Genomic DNA, 17,724 nt, shown 5'->3' with positions numbered 1-17,724 from the left:
GACTTGAGTAATGGCTTTGGTCTGTGATCATTCAATGTTTGGTGTCCATAAAAGGCCAAGCACTTAAAGCGAGGCAGGATGAGGCAAAACACTGTACAACTGCTTCCCAGAACTTCCTTTGGCAGATCAGTGCCAATGGTCAGCCATCTCATTTCCACGTAATGGTTAGAATAGATAAGTGATTCTCAAAGATAAGCACCATCGCCCCCCACGATGGGGACTTCTCAGAATTTGGAGAAGTGAACTTCATAAGCTGAAATCACATAATAATGTTATGTTATTTTACACTGGAAAAAGAAGAAAGTGCACATTTTCACTGCAAAAAATGTCAGAAAGTAATGCTCAACAAGATCTTCTTGGGTACAGTGAAGCAGTAATTCTCAAAGTTATAAGAAAGTAGGGGACTTGGGGGCATGTCTCCCTATAGACATACCCCATATCTCAGGACAGGACCTGAGATTTCTATCAATATCAAAGAGGACATGGACTTAGAAGTTGAGAAATGTTGTGCCAGACTGTGGACCATGTCTAATTCATCTTCCTCTCCCCAGGGCTTGTGATTCCATTTACACAAAGCTCTAGGATAAAAAAAATCCAATCTGTGATGACAAAATGAGTATCAGTGGTTGCCTGGAGCAAGGGGTATGGGGAGTGGAGGCTGACAGGGGACATAAGGGAACCTTTTGGGGTGATGGAAATGTTCTATATCTTGATTGCGGTGGGGGTTGCAAGAGTATATATATTTGACATAACTCATCAAACTACAATTAAAATGTGGGCACTTTACTCTGTATACCTCTATAAAGCTGATTTTAAAAGGAAACTTAACATGTTCAAAACAGAACTCTTGATCCCTTCACCCCAACCTTCCTCCCAGTGTTCCCCTTCTCAGATAATGTCTACTCCCTTCTTCCATTTGTTCAGACCTTGTGGTCATCTTTGACTCCTCTCTGTATTTCATCTATATTTCTTTTAGTTTCACCTACATTGTACAGATACCCCAAATCTGATCTCATCTTACTGTCTTCCCCTCCTCCACCCTGGTCCAACCTACCATCATCTCTTGCCTGATGCAAGAACCTCCTAACTGGTCTTTCTGCTTCCATCCCCCATCCCCACCCTGCCTTCCACTGGCTCCTCTACTATGACTATTCTCCTCACTGGACCCAGAGTGATCCATTTACAATATACCAGCTCATGTGACCTCTTAGCTCAAAACTCCCCAAAAGTTTCCTTTCTTATTCAATATATACTGGATTTCTTTTTCTACACACCCTCTCCAGCATTTATAGTTTGTGGGCTTTTTAATAATGGCCATTCTGACCAGTATGAGATGATACCTCATTGGAGTTTTGATTTGCATTTCTCTGATAATTCGTGATATTGAGCATCTTTTCATGTGCCTGCTGGGCATCTGTATGTCTTCATTGGAGAATTGCCTGTTTTGGTCTTCTGCTCATTTTTTGATTGGGCTGTTTGTCATGAACATCTTAAAACTGACATGGCTAAAAGTTTTCTTTTCAATTGATGTGTAGTTAGTTATAATGTATCGATTTCTGATGTAAAGCACAATGTCCCAGTCATGGCATGGCTAAAACTTAACTCTCAATTTCTTTCTCTCTGCCGAAACCTGTGGCTCCTTTAGTCTCCCCCTTTCATTAAATGGCCCCATCATTCATCTTGTGGCTCAAAAATCTAAGTATCATCCTAGGTTCTTCTTTCTCTCATCTAACACATTCAATCCATCAAAGATCCTTCTTTAAGTCTATCTCCAAAATACATCCTTAATTCATCTATTTCTTTGAATCTGCACTGCCATCATACTAGTCCAAGCCAACATCATCTCTTCCTGGCTTTTTAAAATAGCTCCTGACTTCTCTACCCATATCACCCAACCTCTCCCAATTCAATCTCCACACAGCAGCCAGTGACCTTTTCAAATCAGAACATGTTACTTCCCCTTGAAAAGGCTACAGTAGCTTCCTGGGTCCCTCAGAATAAAATCCAGTCTCCTTCCCATGGCTTAGAAGATTCTATGTGATCTTTCCCCAACCTATCACTCTCCTTCTCACTATCACCCAGCCACCTGGTTTTCTTTCAGAAGCACCAAGTTATTCTGGCCCCAGGGCCTTTGCACTTGCACTTCCACCTGCTTGGCATTCTCTTGCTTGAGTCCTTCACTCGCCTAGTCCCTTCTTATCATTCAGCTCACAGCCCGACCTCCTCTCCCCATTATCCCCCTCCTGACTTGTTCAGTCTCAGTTACATGCCACATGCATCCTGTCGCATTCTATATCATTGTCATATAAAATTACCTTGTCTCCTTATTTGAGTATCATTTACTGTCTGTCTTACTCCACTATGAGCACCATAAGGACCTTTTCTCTCTTATTCCCCATGGCCTAGTGAATAGAACAATAACTGATGTATAGGAGGTACCCACTAAACAGTTATTATATAAATAAAGGAAAATGCACTTTTAAATAGAAAGAGGTGGAAGAGAGCCATCTCGGAGCCTGTGGAGGCCTGCTGGGAATAGGACTTCTAAAATGACAAATATGCTTGGAAGATTGTGGTCCAAGGCCATTTTTGCTGGCTATAAGCAGGGTTTCCAGAAACAGAGGGAGCACACAGTTCTTAAAATTGAAGTGTTTATGCTCAAGATGGAACAGAATTCTTTCAAAGCAAGAGACGTGCTGCTTATGTGTACAAAGCAAAAAACAACACAGTAACTCCTGGTGGAAAACCAAACAAAACCAGAGTAATCTGGGGAAAGGTAACTTGTGTTCATGGAAACAGTGGCACGGTTCACACCACATATCAAAGTCACCTTCCTGCTAAGGCCACTGGACAAAGATTGTGTGATGCTGTACCTTCCAAGGATTTTAACTTACTGAAAAGTAAATAAATAAAAGTATGGATTTGTTCTCTTAAAAAAAAAAAAAAAGAGGTAGAGGAGACATAACTTTGCAAGCATTTTAAACTTGAAACTAGTTAACCAATCTCTACCAACAAGGAAATTTATTATATTCCAATATTCATCCCTTCGACCTTAAAATATTCACACTTTAATTCACTAATATCATTCCTGAGAAACTATTCTAAAGTTTTTTTAAAAAGATAAACACTATATACACAAAATGTTTATATATCATCTATAATGTAAATAAAATGTTAGAAACAACCAAAATGTCCAATTCTTGGCAAATGGGTAGGTAAATTATTGACATTTAACATTTTAACTACCAACCTTCTATAACATCAAGGAAAAAATGTTTCTGATATGTTTTGTTAAAAAAAACCCAGCAGAATAAAACTTTGCAGTTTTTTGTTTACAAGTAGGTAAAATGTGAGTGCAGGGAATTACAAGGAATTCCAGGCGTGAAACTACTGTGTTAGAATGACAGAAATAGTTTATGTTTTCAAATTTTTCTTTAATGTTGATTCAATAAATTTTTAAAAGAAAATGTTTATACAAAACAAAATAATGTATACCCTCAGATCAATGGGACTGTTCAACAAGAGATGCCTGAGGAGTTTCCAAACTTGCTGGAAACCAAGAATTTCTTAGCACTCTTGTTAATGGCAGTACCCGGGACCCATTCCAGATCCACTGAATCCAAAACTCCAGAGGAGGCACCCAGGAATCTGTATTCTTAACAAGCATTGATGATTTGGCAACCACTAATTTGGGGCAGCAAATGACATCACTGTGACCTGAAAGATTCAATGTAGTTTTCAGTCCACCAATTGCTTTGCTCCATCCATAAGTATATGTCTCACTCTTCTGCATTACCTCTTATTAAAGAACCTCAGTAAACTAGCTTAATAAGCCTCTCAACATACTTCTTCTATGAGCTCACACAGTAGCAATGTTCTCAAGTAATACATGGTAACAGAAAAGAAATGTGGAGGCTGATTTGGATTACCCAGTGAATTACTGGTAGAAAGCAGATCAAGACACTGTTGATGAGAACTGGACACAGAAAAGGAAGCTGGTTTTTAAAGTGCAATTAAAGTGATTGTGATGATAGTTTAGGAAGAGAGTAATAATGGAAGAAGGAAATACATAGGAATATAAAATAGACCTTATGTGTACCTGTTTCTCATTTCCTCCCCACCTCCAGCCCAGGGTAAGGATAAGAGGCCCAGATAGTGCAGACCCTATCCAGCGTCCCAGCTCAAGTTTTACTAGGCTAAAGCTGTGAAAAAGTTTCCAAGGGGGAGTTGGTGTTCATATATTCATTCCCAACATGTGATGACATGGAAGGGTGTTTCAAGAGCCTGTCAAATGAACTATGGATGTATAACAGGGGAGTCAAGAGAAAGAACAATGGACAAAACAGGTCAAATGGCTCAGTGGCTAAGTCCTTGAATGAAGCAGACTCTCTTTTAGCTCAACTTTGATAGTGAGGGCAGCAGAGCTCCTAAATGCTGGACAAGAGCCTCCTCCTGCTCCTACTCTTCATCGTGCTGGTCCAACCTGTAAGATTAGGTCCCTGCCTGCCCTGGTTCCACATTTAACTCTGCAAGTTCACACCTAGTGTCCGAGTCCAGCCCAGAACATTATTAACTCAGCTGGAGTTCTGACATGTGCTTTCCTCTCCTCTGCCTCCTTCCTCACCTCTAGCTGTCTGAGATGATTTCTTAGAACTATAGTTCTGCCACAGAATGCCCCAACCCACCAAACAAAATGTCATCTGATAAGAATTGTGGCCCAGTTTGCCATGTCCCTTGGGACAGTGGACAAGGGGCTACCCATCCTGGTTACCCATCCTTGGGAGCAGTTTCTCCAGCTCTGTCCATCTAGCATCCTTCAGCTCAGCTCTAGACTCTATACTTGAGTCAGCCTTAGGGAAGACCGATACACAAAGGACATCTGAATGATGCTCGAGGACCTTAGTTACTTGTATGTACCTAACATTTTGTAACAGGGCCAATGATAAACACACCTTCAAAGTGGTAACAATTTCTTATTCCCTTCCAAGACAACAAAGCCTCAAGAAGTTCAGAACCTGAGCAGGAAGTCAGGCATCTAGCTCTTTAAAAGCCCCTCTCACTGGCCTCCTGCTTTCTGAGATGTATTTGAATCAAGTAGATGTGATCTAAATCACAGTTGTTGGTTCAGACCTCATCAGTTAGATTCAAGAATATGCTAGGTACCCCCAAGTCTACAGCTTTTTCTGTGTCATTTTCTTTGATAAGTTTCTGACTATTGACTCCCATCTTTTGTCTCCAGTTCTTCCATCCACCCTCTCAGCTCTTGGCATCTTCTGTTCTGACACTCAATGAACTGGCTTTGCTCCTTAACTCTGCCCTCACTTCCTAATCTGGCTCTGATGCACTACTGCACTTTCTTCCAATACCGATGCCCTAATGCACGCCCCTCCAGTGGGTATGGGACAATAACTAGAGGACAATAAAGACATTAGAAATGCTGTATGTGGTGTTTCCACCCAAAGTTTACAGGCTTTTCTCATTTTCAAATTTCAGAACCATTCTATCTTGTTTATGGATTGAGACTCCAAACTACAGTATCTCATTTCCCTGAAGCTCAAGAAAATAAACGGTTACTAATGAGTCATGTCATCTCCAGGACCATGATTTCTGTCGAAGACTCTGTAGGCAGGAGTCTCTAGTTAGTCTTAAATCAGAGCTACTTTCGATCCTGACTCTATGTAGATCAGGATGTGACTTAGGGAATAATTTCCTTCAGACTGCAGACCTCTGGGGCTCACACTGATAACAGCTCTGCCCAAACCCAGCAGACATTAAAGGTCTGACACCCCCTCATTCCATTATAATGACTAATAACTGTAGACACCCCCCAACTCTGCATCAGTATCATTCAACTACGCCAATGCACCATGCCAGCTACTTGAGGCATATAAAGACAAATGAGACAAGTTTTGTTTTGAAAAGAATTACAAATCCAAACTTAAGGAGAAAAATCAAAAATATCGATTTATCCAAAAAAACCGGATGACCTATTCCCTACAAAGCTTTACAAAAATCACAAAAGTAAAGGCCAGTGCCTGAAAGCAAGAGAAAAATGATGAAAAAAAGAGTTCTTAAATAGTGAACTGATGAGAAAAATCTGAGTTCTAACAGCATTATAAGCACAAATGATGCGATCTAAAAACAGCTTCCTCAGAGATTGTACGGTTGAGTGGGGTGGGGGAATACATAAATACAGAAAAGCAAACCCTGTAGCATGCCTGAGAAACACGTGGGGGGCTTATTTACAATGGAGATTCTCAGGATTTCTGAATTGGCAGATCCTGGGTAAAGCCTGACCAACTTCATTTTTTAACAAATGCTCCAGATGCTTCTTTTGTTTGGTGGGGGAGGCAACTAAGTTTTTTGTTATTTTTAAACATAGGTCCAGGGGATCAAACCCAGGACCTCACGCATACTAAGCACACACTTGACACTGAGCTATACTCTCTCTCCCTCCTGATGCATATGATGCAAGTTTCTGACCACAATTTTGAGATATACTGACCTAGAGCAACAGGAGACCAGGGCAGATCGTGCCTAGCTGTCCCAAGATTTAATTGGAATATCGCAATTCAAATGTCCAGCGGCCCTGCTACCAACTCATCATCCCTCACCATCCTCCATTAAAACATTCTCTGAACATAAGATAAAGAGACTATAGTGAGCGAAGGAGCCTGACGTTTAAGCTTCATTTGCTTTATAGTAAATCCACTTACGTGAGGAAGTGAACCATGGAAACATCTAGGCAAAGGAACTTCCAGGGAGAGGGAGTGACCTGAGGCGGAAGAACGTTGGGTGTGAGGAGAGCAAGAGTCCAGTAATGACTGGAGCACAGGAGTGATGAGGAGAGCAGTAAACAATGAGGTCAGAGCTGTCATGGGGACCAGTTTGTCAGGTCTTATTGGCCTTTGTAAGGACTTTAGCTTCACTGAGTGGGATGGAAACTATCAAGGAGAGAGGTGGGATCTGACTTGCAATAGGATCACTCTGGTTGCTGGGTTGAGAGTAAGCCAGGAAAGATACAAGAATATCATTTAAGAAGCTGTCACTAAAATAATGCCATTTGCAGCAACACGGATGGACCTGGAGATTGTCATACTAAGTGAAGTAATCCACAAAGAGAATGAAAAGTACCATATGATATCATTTACAGGTGGAATTTAAAAAAATGACACAAATGAACTTAACAAAAAAGAAGCAGATTCACGGGCAGAAAACAAACTTATGGTTACTAGGGGGGAAAAGGGGTAGGGAGGGATAAATTGGGAATTCAGGATTTGCAGATATTAACTACTATATATAAAAACATAAACAAGGTCCTACTGTACAGCATAGGGAACTACATCCAATAGCTTATAATAGCCTATAATGAAAAAGAATATGAAAAGGAGTATAAATATGTAATAATCATTATGCTGTACATCAGAAATTAACACAACGTTGTAAATCAACTATAATTTTTTTTAAAAAAAAGGTAATTGTCTCTGTGTCTGTTATCTTACTATACCTGCTTAAAACAAAATCCTGGATACATTTAAAAACAGAGCATAAAGAGCAAATTAGGGCAACTGAAAGAATCACTGGCACACAGTATGTATTCAATAAATTAGAGCTATTGCTATAAATTTCTGAGTGCCTCACAGGCACTTAATCTCAATATGCCCCAAATCAAACTCATTTTCTCTCTTCCTACCTCTTTCTCCTCAGAAAGACTGAGCCTTTCTCTGTGATGTTTATCTCTACTAATGATACATGCAGTCACCCCCCCGCCTGCTGAGTTTGTATAAAAGTGTCATCTGTAACTGTTCCCAATACCTATTTCTAACATCCAGTCATTAAGTGCTGTCTTTTTCAGTCCTGTCAATTTTAACAATTTTTAACTCTTTTCTATTCTAAAAGTCATTGCTCGAGGAGTGATGGAAATGTTAGCTACCTCGATTGTGGTGGTGGTTTCATTGGTGTATACATCTATCAAAATTCAACAAATTGTACATCTGAAATATGTGTAGTTTACTGTACAGGAATCATGCCATAATAAAGGTGTTTTCAAAATAAAATAAAAGTCATTGCTGTAATTCAGATCCAAAATCTTATTTTTCCTTAATTACTACACCATCCTCCTACCTGGTATCCCCACCTACCAACTCTCTGCCTTCTGATCTAGTCTTCCCATTATTACTAGAATCAGTTTCCTAAACACACTGCTGATCAAGTTGTTTCTCTACCTCAAAATAGCCCCCAATTGCCTACAGCAATCATTTTGACCTGTTCGCAGGGTGGTACGTTTTGCAAAGCTGCCTCAAGGAACAAGAGAAAGACGGAATGAGTTGAGTCTTGCCCCTTTCACTTGAATTTAACTGGAAAAGATCTGCTTTTATCTGTTCTCTCAATTACACCCTGAAAGATATTCATTGTAAAAAATCAATTTCACTACTTTATCAGTCTGGGTCCAATCAAAAGAGAAACCAAACAGTAATTTGAACAGGAAGATGTTACCATCAAGATTTAATAACTTTAGCAGCAGACTGGAACAGCGTGAGATTGGCTAGTAAGCAGTCAGGAGAACCCTAAAGAATACAGGGGCAGCACATACGAGGAGCAGCCATATCCTTTGAGCTAAGATACAGCATTGAAGGAAGAAATGCCTCAAGGGCTGAGACCCAGACCCTGTTGGAGGGCACAGCTGTGGCTCACTGGATGGCAGAGAAGTGGCTGTTGTGTTGTGCTGTGCTGGCAGAACTTGCTGGAAATCCACCCTCTGGAAGTTACAAAAAAGGAGAGCTGTTCTCAGGGAGGTGTCTCATGGGAGGCACTTAACAGCAAAACCATCCAAGAGAGGAGAAGGTGCCAGGAAGAGCTGTTGTCCACTGGGTGCTGCTGACTACTATGCAGAGCAGGAGCTGGTGCTGGAGAAGCCACCCGCATGCCTGCTGCAGGAGCCTGCCAAGCAAGCCCACTGCAACCAGTAAGTAAACCCCTTCCTGTTGCTACTTCTCTCCAGAGAGGAAAAATATTCAAAGGGCCTGTGTCTGTTTTCACAAGGCAGGCAAAAAGGGTGAATTTAGAGCTCAGAGGCAATACATTGATAACTGGCACAAGCATTTTAAAAGAATTAAAAACACAGGGGAGAGTACAGCTCAGTGGTAAAGCTCATGCTTAGCATACACAAGGACCTGGGTTCAATCCCCAGTACCTCCATTAAAATAAGTAAATAAAAACCTAATTGCCTAGCCCCAACCCCCCAAAAAGAATTAAAAACAATCACCACTAGTCTACAGAATTAAAGTCCAAAATCCTATACACATGTGCATTTCCCTGACCTTCTGGATGTTTACATAGTTCATGTTATTTGTTCTCACTGTTTCTTTCGTTGAAAATGTCTTCATGCCCTTCTTCACTTTTTGATTAAGAAAGCCTCCACAAGTGTCCCAATACCATCATCCATCTAGGTCGAGGTGAAACGTAGCCTCCTCTGTGAATCCTTCTCTGATCATTTAAGTCAGATTTAACTACTGTATACGTTTCCATAATTTTTGTTTACACACGTTTCTAACGGCAGGAGAACACAGCTAGCTGAACCACTTTGTATGAAAAATAGTCCACGACATTCAACTTTTCTTTCCAAGTACACAACTTTAGGAAGACTATATATGAGGAAATAAGCAGACATCAGTCCAGCCAGCCAGGTCAGTGGAATCGGTTCAGTGGATCCATGTGGTAAGGCAATATTGCAGCCAGATTCACAGCCTCTTGAGGATGAGAAACATTATTTATTTTAGTACCTTACCTATCTAGCAACCAATAAACACTTGCTGAATTGAAAGTTTAGTGAGCTAATTTTCCCTAGAGTCAAAGCTTTAAATTTTAAAAAATGCATCTAATGATAGAATTTCAGACATTAGCCTTAATAGGAAACTACTCATGGAGTCCAAAAATGGGTCTTAAGAAACATAATTAAAGAAGAACAAAGTTGGAGGTCTCACACTTCCTGCTTTTGAAATTTATTACAAAGTTATAGTCATCAAAATAGTGTGGTACTAGCATAAAGACAGAAATACAGACCAAAAGAACAAAACAGAGACCCCAGAAATAAAGCCACTCATACATGGTCAAATGCCCTATCACAAGGGTGCCAAGACCATGTAATGCAGAAAGGACAAGTTCTTCAACAAATGGGGCTGGGAAAACTGGGTATCTACATGCAAAAGAATGAAGTTTGACCCTTCCTTTGTACCACATACAAAATTAACTCAAAAAAGATCAAAGACCTAAATGTAAGATCTAAAACCTATAACTCTCCTAGAAAAAAAAGGCATAGGAGTTAGCTTCGTGATATTGGATTTGGCAATTATTTCTTGTATATGACACGAAAAAAAGTACAGGCAACAAAAGGAAAAATAGATAAATGGGACTACATTAAACTTAAAAACTGTGCATCTAGGGACACAATCAACAGAGTGAAAAGACAACTTACAAAACAGGAGAAACTATTTGCAAATCATATATCTGATAAAAGGTTAATACCCAGAATACATAAAGAACTCCTACATCTCAACAACAAAATCCAGCCCAATTAAAACCTGGGCAAAGGACTAGAATAGACATTTCTCCAGAGAGGATGTACTAATGGCTAACAAGTATATGCTCAACATCACTAATAATTAGGGAAATGCAAATTAAAACCACAAGGAGATATCACCTCATACACTTCAGGATGGTTCCAATTGAAAACACAGAAAATTACTAGCTTTGGCAAGGATGTGGAGAAATTGGAAGCCCTGTGCACTCTTGTTGGGAATATAAAATAGTGTTGCTACTATGGAAAACAGTATGGTGGTTCCTAAAAAAAATTAAAATTGGAAATACCACATGATACAGCAATCCCACTTCTGGGTGCATATCCAAAAGAACTGGGAGCAGGATCTCAAAGAAATATTTGCACACCCATGTTTATAGCAGCATTATTCACAATAGCCAAGAAGTGGAAGCAACTCAACTGTCCACTGATGGATAAACAAAATGTGGAGTATACATACAACAGAACATTATATAGCCTTAAAAAGGAAGGAAATTCTGACACATGCTACAACATGGATGAAACATTATGTTAAGTGAATAAGCCAGTCAACAAAAAGACAAACACTGGAATGATTCCATTTATATGAGGTGTCTAGAGTAGTCAAATGCATAGAAACAGAAAGTAGCACGGTGGTTGCCAAGGGCTGGGGGCAGGGAGGAATGGGGAGTTGTTGTTTAATGAGCTTGGAGTTCCAGTTTTGCAGAATCAAAGTTTTCCAGAGATTGATTGCAGAACAATGTCGATATATTTAATACTACTAAACTGTACTTTTAGAAATGGTTAAGATGGTAAATTTTATGTTACGTGTGTTTTTTTTTTTTCAACTGCAATTAAAAAGGAAAAAAATGTGGTTAATTAGAATCCATAGAAACTCTCAAACCTCTTTTTAGGCTATGAGCTCATCCTTCTTTCTATATATTATAAATCTGCTTACAAACAGGAAAAACAATGTCTGATTTTAGTTTCTTCTTTTCATATATAAAGCCCATCTTCCTGTGGAGGTGCCATTGAGTAGCTTAGCCCCACCATACCTCACTGCACCCAACCCAGTCCTTTTCCCCCCATCACACACCTTAACTAGGAAGGCAGATGGATAATGGGGGCCAGGATAATGTACAGGGGCTATATTAACATTACAGTAAATTGACTTGAGTCTTTAATCTAAGGAATTCAAAACTCCACCCATTTGGTGTCTCAGCTCATTCTCATATTAACTTTGTGAGATAGAGAAGGAAGGTAATATTATTCTCTCATTTAAATATGAAACTAGAAACACATAGGTCTTAAGATGCCTTTGTTCATCTTGTACATGAGATCACTATCCTGCAAAGCTCCTATGGTACTTTGATGGTGCAAAACCACATTTAGAATTTAGCACTCCTAAAAGTTCAAATATTTGTTTTAGTTATAAGTATTTGTTTTGATTGGGAAACATCTCCAAAAACAAGCATTGGTTTCAAGAATTGAAACAAAGCAATAATTTGTTTTGAAATGTTTTCTTTTAAAAAAATTATGGAGGGAATATAGGGGCACAGGTCCAATACACATAAACACAGGACAATTTGAATGGGCTTACTGGCAGGAAGTGGTTTAAATTGTTTCCAAAGTTGTATTCTGTTGTTTAGATCAGGGGTCAGCCTGCCCTAGATGTTAACTAGTTGACCACATGTGGAGAGATAAGGGAGTAGGAAAGCTTTTCACATGTTCATTTCAAGCAAGACAAAACTGCATGTAACTAGGGGATTTACAGAATAGACTAAGGGAGTGAGGATTCACTTTTTAACGATTTTCTATGGGTTTCCTTTATAATGAGTTTTCATAATGTATTTAAAGCATGATTCCATTTACAGAAATTCAATTTCAATCCAACCTACCAAGGAAGTATATCTACCTCTAATAAAACCAGGCAGAAAATGAATTCATTTCAAACCAAACTGTAATAGGCTCTATTAAGATACAGCTATACTCTAGGTAGAAAAATGACATAACAATCTATTAGTGAAGGTAAAATTAACAAATCATAAATAGGTGAACATGTAGGCATAATTGAATGCTAGACAATCTTGGGGTAGAATGAAAGAAATAACTTCAAAGAATTTTATAATCTGCAACAACAGTAGGTAAAATGACCAATAGATTATATACCCATGAATGGGGAAAGGTTGCCAGTCCTAACAAGCTAACTGCCACCACCACCTCCAGCCAATCTCGTCGCTTTAGATGCCATTCTATTCCCTTTAGCTATTAGTCATGTCCAGATTCTTCTGTAGTTACTGCCATGCAACAATTAGATTCCAAACCAAAGCTGAAAAAGAAAGGACATATTGGAAACTTTTAAGATTAAGACCCAGAATGAAAGACAGAAAGCTTCAAAATTTAGCAATTTGTGCACCTTTATCTTTGTCATAGGACATAAAGGAAAAATAACGTACAACATGTAAATATAATTAACACTGTCATATGTTATATACAAAAGTTGTTTAGAGAGTAAATCTTAAGAGCTCTCACCCCAAGAAAAAATTGTTTTCTATTTCTTTAATTTTGTGTCTATATGAGATGATGGATGTACACCGCTTACTGTGATAATCATTTCATAATGTATGTAAGTTAAATCATTATACTGTATACCTTAAATTTAACAGTGATATATGTCAACTAATATCTCCAGAAAACTGGAAGGAAAAAAAAAGATAGTACAAACTCTCACATACTCTTCATCTGGATTCACCAATTATAAATATATATCACGTTTGCTTTATTAATCTCATTACCTATCTACATATTGAACCATTTAAGAGCAAATTGAGACATCATGTCCCTTTACCCCTAAATACTTCAATGTGTATTTCCTAAGAAGAAAGACATTCTCTTACAAGACCACAATAAAATTATCAAAATCAGGAACTTAACATGATTACAATATTATCTAATATATAGTCCATATTTTGCCAACTGTCATAACGTTCTTATAATTCTTATAATTGTTCTTATAATTATGTTCTTCCTAATTCATGATCCAATCCAGGTTCACCCATGGATTTATTTGTGTTGTCACTTTAGTCTCTTTTAATATGGTACAAATCCTTAGACTTTGTCTTTCACAACATTAATATTTTTTTAAGATTATAGGGTAGTTACCTAGATTTGTCTATCTCAAATACAGGTTATGCATTTTTTGGTAGAAATACCACATTATGTTATGTCCTTTTCAAGATACCGTATCAGGAGGTACATGATGTCCATTCCTTCCATAACTCCTGATTTAATTTCGATCATTTGGATGTGGTGGTGTCTACCAGATTTCTCTGTTGTAAACTTCTTTTTTATTTTGTCATTGATCAGTAATTTTGGGGGATCATTTTGAGACTATGTTAATATTATATCCCACATCCCATCTTTACTTTCTAGTTTTAGCATCTTTTGATGATTCTTGCCTAAATCAATTTTGTATTGAGATATAATTTATATATTATAAAATTCACAACTTTAAAGTGTACGATTCAATGGGCTTTTTGTATATTCACAAGGCTATGCAACCATCACCATTATCTAATTCCAAGACATTTTCATCACCCCAGAAAGAAACCCTGCACCCTTTTACAGTCATTTCCCTCTCCTCTGCTCTTTCCAGCCCCTGGGAACCACTAATCTACTTTCTGTACTTGTCGATCTATTTCAGACATTTCATACAAATGGATTCATACAATATGTGGCCCTTTGTGTCTGGCTACTTTAATCTACCAGGGTTTCAAGATTCATTCATGAGTTTTAATCAATCTGTCACTCCTTTTTGCCTAACTCAATTATTACTATGATTCTTGAAAACCATAGTAGACAATAGTCAAGAATCATAGTAGTTGTACGAACGTATAAATGTAGTTACATGATACTCTAACTTCATCATTCAATCTACACTTACTGGTTAATATTTTTATCTCCCTTTGTTAGGAAAGCACTTTAAGAAAATTGCATGGTGAAGTTAATTTTAGACAGGGTTCTCTTGCCGTCAAGTCGTTTCCACTCTTTAGATAAATGGGCCTACAAAGACTACCTTTCTAGGGTCTAAGTGATCTTCTCTTATTTGCAGTTGAGCCAGCAGCAACGAGCCTCTCTCCTCCGTCACCCCTCACGTTCCTCCCCCTCCTCCAGATGCCCCTCCCGGCGGCTCAAGAGGAGGAAGTGACGCACCGGAAGTGCCCCTGTTCCCCTTGCAGTGGGGGGGAAGGAATCAAACCCCCAAGATGGCGGCGGCGTCGGAGGAGCGGATGGCTGAGGAAGGAGGCGGCGGCCACGGCGACAGCGGCTCCTCTTCGGCCATCGGCTCTACCCAGCGACTGCCCCCACCGCCCCCGCCCCAGCCCCCGCTGCCGGGGTCCCAGGCGCCCCCAGTCCCGGCGCTGGCTCCTGACCAGCTGCCTCAAAACAACACGCTGGTGGCGCTGCCCATCGTAGCCATCGAGAACATCCTCAGCTTTATGTCCTACGACGAAATTAGCCAGCTCCGCCTGGTGAGGCCCTCGCGGGACCCCCGCCGCCCTCTCTGCCGGGCCGAGGTCTGGGGAGGGCGGAGAGGGGAGACCGTTCCCCGGGGAGGGAACCCCCAGCGAGCCGCAGCCGGCACCAGAGCACCGAGCGCGCCCCTCCCGCCCTAGAGTCTCACTCCGGGCTGGTCAACGGGGCTTGTCCGAATTCCGCTCTTGCTTCGGGGCTGGGAGCGACTGCCTGTGGGAACTTCGCCCAGGGGGGCTCCGCGCCCCCCACCCGGAAGCAGGGCCGCGGGTGGGGAGGTGGCGGGAGGTGGCGGGAGGTGGCGGGAGCTGGGAGCCTTGAGCGTGGACGCCGGAGGGGTCTCGCCACCTGCCTTTTGTATATCACCTTCCAGCCCCCGGCCGGAGTTAAGGGCGAGAACTCCGAAGTAGGCGAAGTGATCCCAGCCAGGTTTGGTTTGTCTGCGAGAATAACGTATTGTTCCCCCAACCACCCAAGTTTTCTTGTTGCAGAAGGTACAGTCGGGTCGGTCAGTCCTTCCCCAAAGCCGGTAAAGGTTTTGAGGAATTCGAACGCGTTTCATAGCCTCAACTCCAGCGCCCCAGTTGACCGATAAAGTAGAACCCTGAGAAGAGACTATTCCGGCTTTGCCTCACCCCTGACACTTCCCACCCATAGTGAAGCAGCTTGCCCCTTGACAAGGTTTTTTTTCTCTCTTGCAGTTCATTTCCTAACTAGAGATGTACGCCCACCCGCCAGCTTTAGGAGAGGTTTTATACCTTAAAATCACAGTAGGTCAGTCCATGATTTATAAAAATGAATTTGTCATTGGGATTTTGCTTCACTTCAGAGGTTTGACTGAAGGTTTGATAAATGTCTTAGTTAAGCCAAATATTTCGCTTCCTTCCAGTGCATTTATCTTTAAGTGGTAAGAAAATTGAAGGAGGTGGACATTTTGAAATGATTGCAAACCGATTCTGTGTAGAAGCTGAATCTGTGGTCGGGGTTGTTTCTAACAGGACAAAGACGTATTTCTGAATGTGCTGTGTATAGCATTTTCTTAATAATCAATATGCCATATTTTAGGTTTACACCGTCAGTTTAAAATTGATTATAATTGTATTTTTGAAATGAAAGTATACTTATTTTTTAAAGAAAGCTTATAAATATTCATTCAAACTGGTCGACAGCTTTTTTTCTTGTCAACACAGCAGATCAACCATGCCAGTCTGTAGGATGGAAAATTCTTCATTTGAAAAGTGATATTTCAAAATGATTGTCCCTTAATTTCTAAAACATGTCATCCTAGAATTTCTTGTAGAATCTTAAATAGCCCTTCAATTTTTATATAGGATGATATTTGATCAAAATTCGTGGTATACATTCCTTGGGTCTGGAAATTGGACATAACATTTGATTGAATTGAGCCTTTCAGCCAGACAATGGCTTTGTACAGCTTGGAATGTTCACAGTTCTGTTTTGTAAGTGTTGAGGAAAACTGTGGGGGTTTTGTTCATTTGTTAGTCATTTTACTTTTTAAAAAATTTAAAACATTTTTAAGGGGGGAATCTTAGGGGACAAAGTTAAAACACATCTCACAATTTATTAGTAAATGACATCTCTTTCAAGTGAAATATTTAGCTGCAATCCTTTAAGCGGTTATCTATTCTAGGATTTTAAAAAATACAAATCTGTAGTTTCAAAGATTTTTTTTTCATAAGGAGTCCCTTACCACCCCTCCAGTCTCATCCCCCCCACCAAAGGTTCTACAGCTAGTTTTACATCTCAAAGATGGGGTTTTTTTTCCCTCTTCTTTAGTAATGGTGAAGTGCTTTTTTATTCCTTTCTTTACTTAAAGTTAATGGATAATTCTTAGGTTAAATGGATAATCTTTTGTGGGATTTGAAAGTATCTGGTTTTAGGTTCATTGGTTTGGTGTCGTAAGGTACAATTCAAGTAACATGAAAGATTCTTTCTTGCCACTAGATGTCAGCATTAATTTAATTATGATCTTTTAATGAACTTGGCAGTCTAGAGACACTGCCTGGTAGGTAGATGTTTTACATGCCTTTTCTAATTTAAGTGGTCATTTATACCTAATGAACTGTTTGCCCCCCCCAAAAAAAAAATTTGATAGCAGTATGTATGCTGCTGTCTGGCATATAAATTACATAGTTTCTTTTATTGTTAAGTATTTTTTTAAGTGGAGTTAAAGTTGGATATACTTGAGAGAGAATGATGTAACTTAAGAACAGAATTGGTTTCATAAAGCTAAATGTCAGCTGTTTGGTGGTTGCTGAGCTAGTTTATGTATTTTTCAGGGTTTTTTTTCCCTTCCTTCCCAGTTTGCTTGCCTTATTAGGGCCTCAAATCGTAACTATTGTTAGCAGGTAAATTAGAGGACAGGTGTACAATCCATGGATTTACTACTCTGTATTTTATTTAAAAGATTTGCCCTAAGTTGAAATTGCTAAAATAACATTTTTCAAATATTTGTACAGTTCAGTTGATGATAGTCTTTGCTTCCGATTGCCATGAATAATTGAAATTTGCCTCTCCAGTCTAGTTATTTTCAAGGGACTGTTCAAATGCCTTATTAAATTGGATTTTGTTTTGTTTTTTCTGCCACTGACTATTGCTCCAAAAATATATGCATA

At 39.6% G+C, this 17,724-nt stretch overlaps 1 protein-coding gene and 1 pseudogene across 1 annotated transcript in view; both read left to right on the top strand.

Annotated features, from left to right (window-relative positions):
- The first annotated feature begins 2,558 nt into the window (after nt 1-2,558).
- On the top strand, nt 2,559-14,762 carry LOC116659303 (annotated as a pseudogene).
- Nucleotides 14,763-14,781: 19 nt separating this feature from the next.
- The window catches only part of FBXO28 (F-box protein 28), a 27,658-nt gene continuing 24,715 nt past the window's right edge, over nt 14,782-17,724 (top strand). The window contains exon 1 of the mRNA XM_032466620.1: nt 14,782-15,087. Within this exon, the coding sequence (XP_032322511.1) occupies nt 14,821-15,087 (267 nt within the window). The 5' untranslated portion in view covers nt 14,782-14,820. The remainder of the gene's footprint in view (nt 15,088-17,724) is intronic.

The sequence above is a fragment of the Camelus ferus genome, chromosome 23 (assembly GCF_009834535.1).
Source record: "Camelus ferus isolate YT-003-E chromosome 23, BCGSAC_Cfer_1.0, whole genome shotgun sequence".
Taxonomy (NCBI): domain Eukaryota; kingdom Metazoa; phylum Chordata; class Mammalia; order Artiodactyla; family Camelidae; genus Camelus; species Camelus ferus.
Note: the sequence above shows the minus strand (reverse complement) of the source record. Positions and strands in the feature narration are given on the sequence as shown.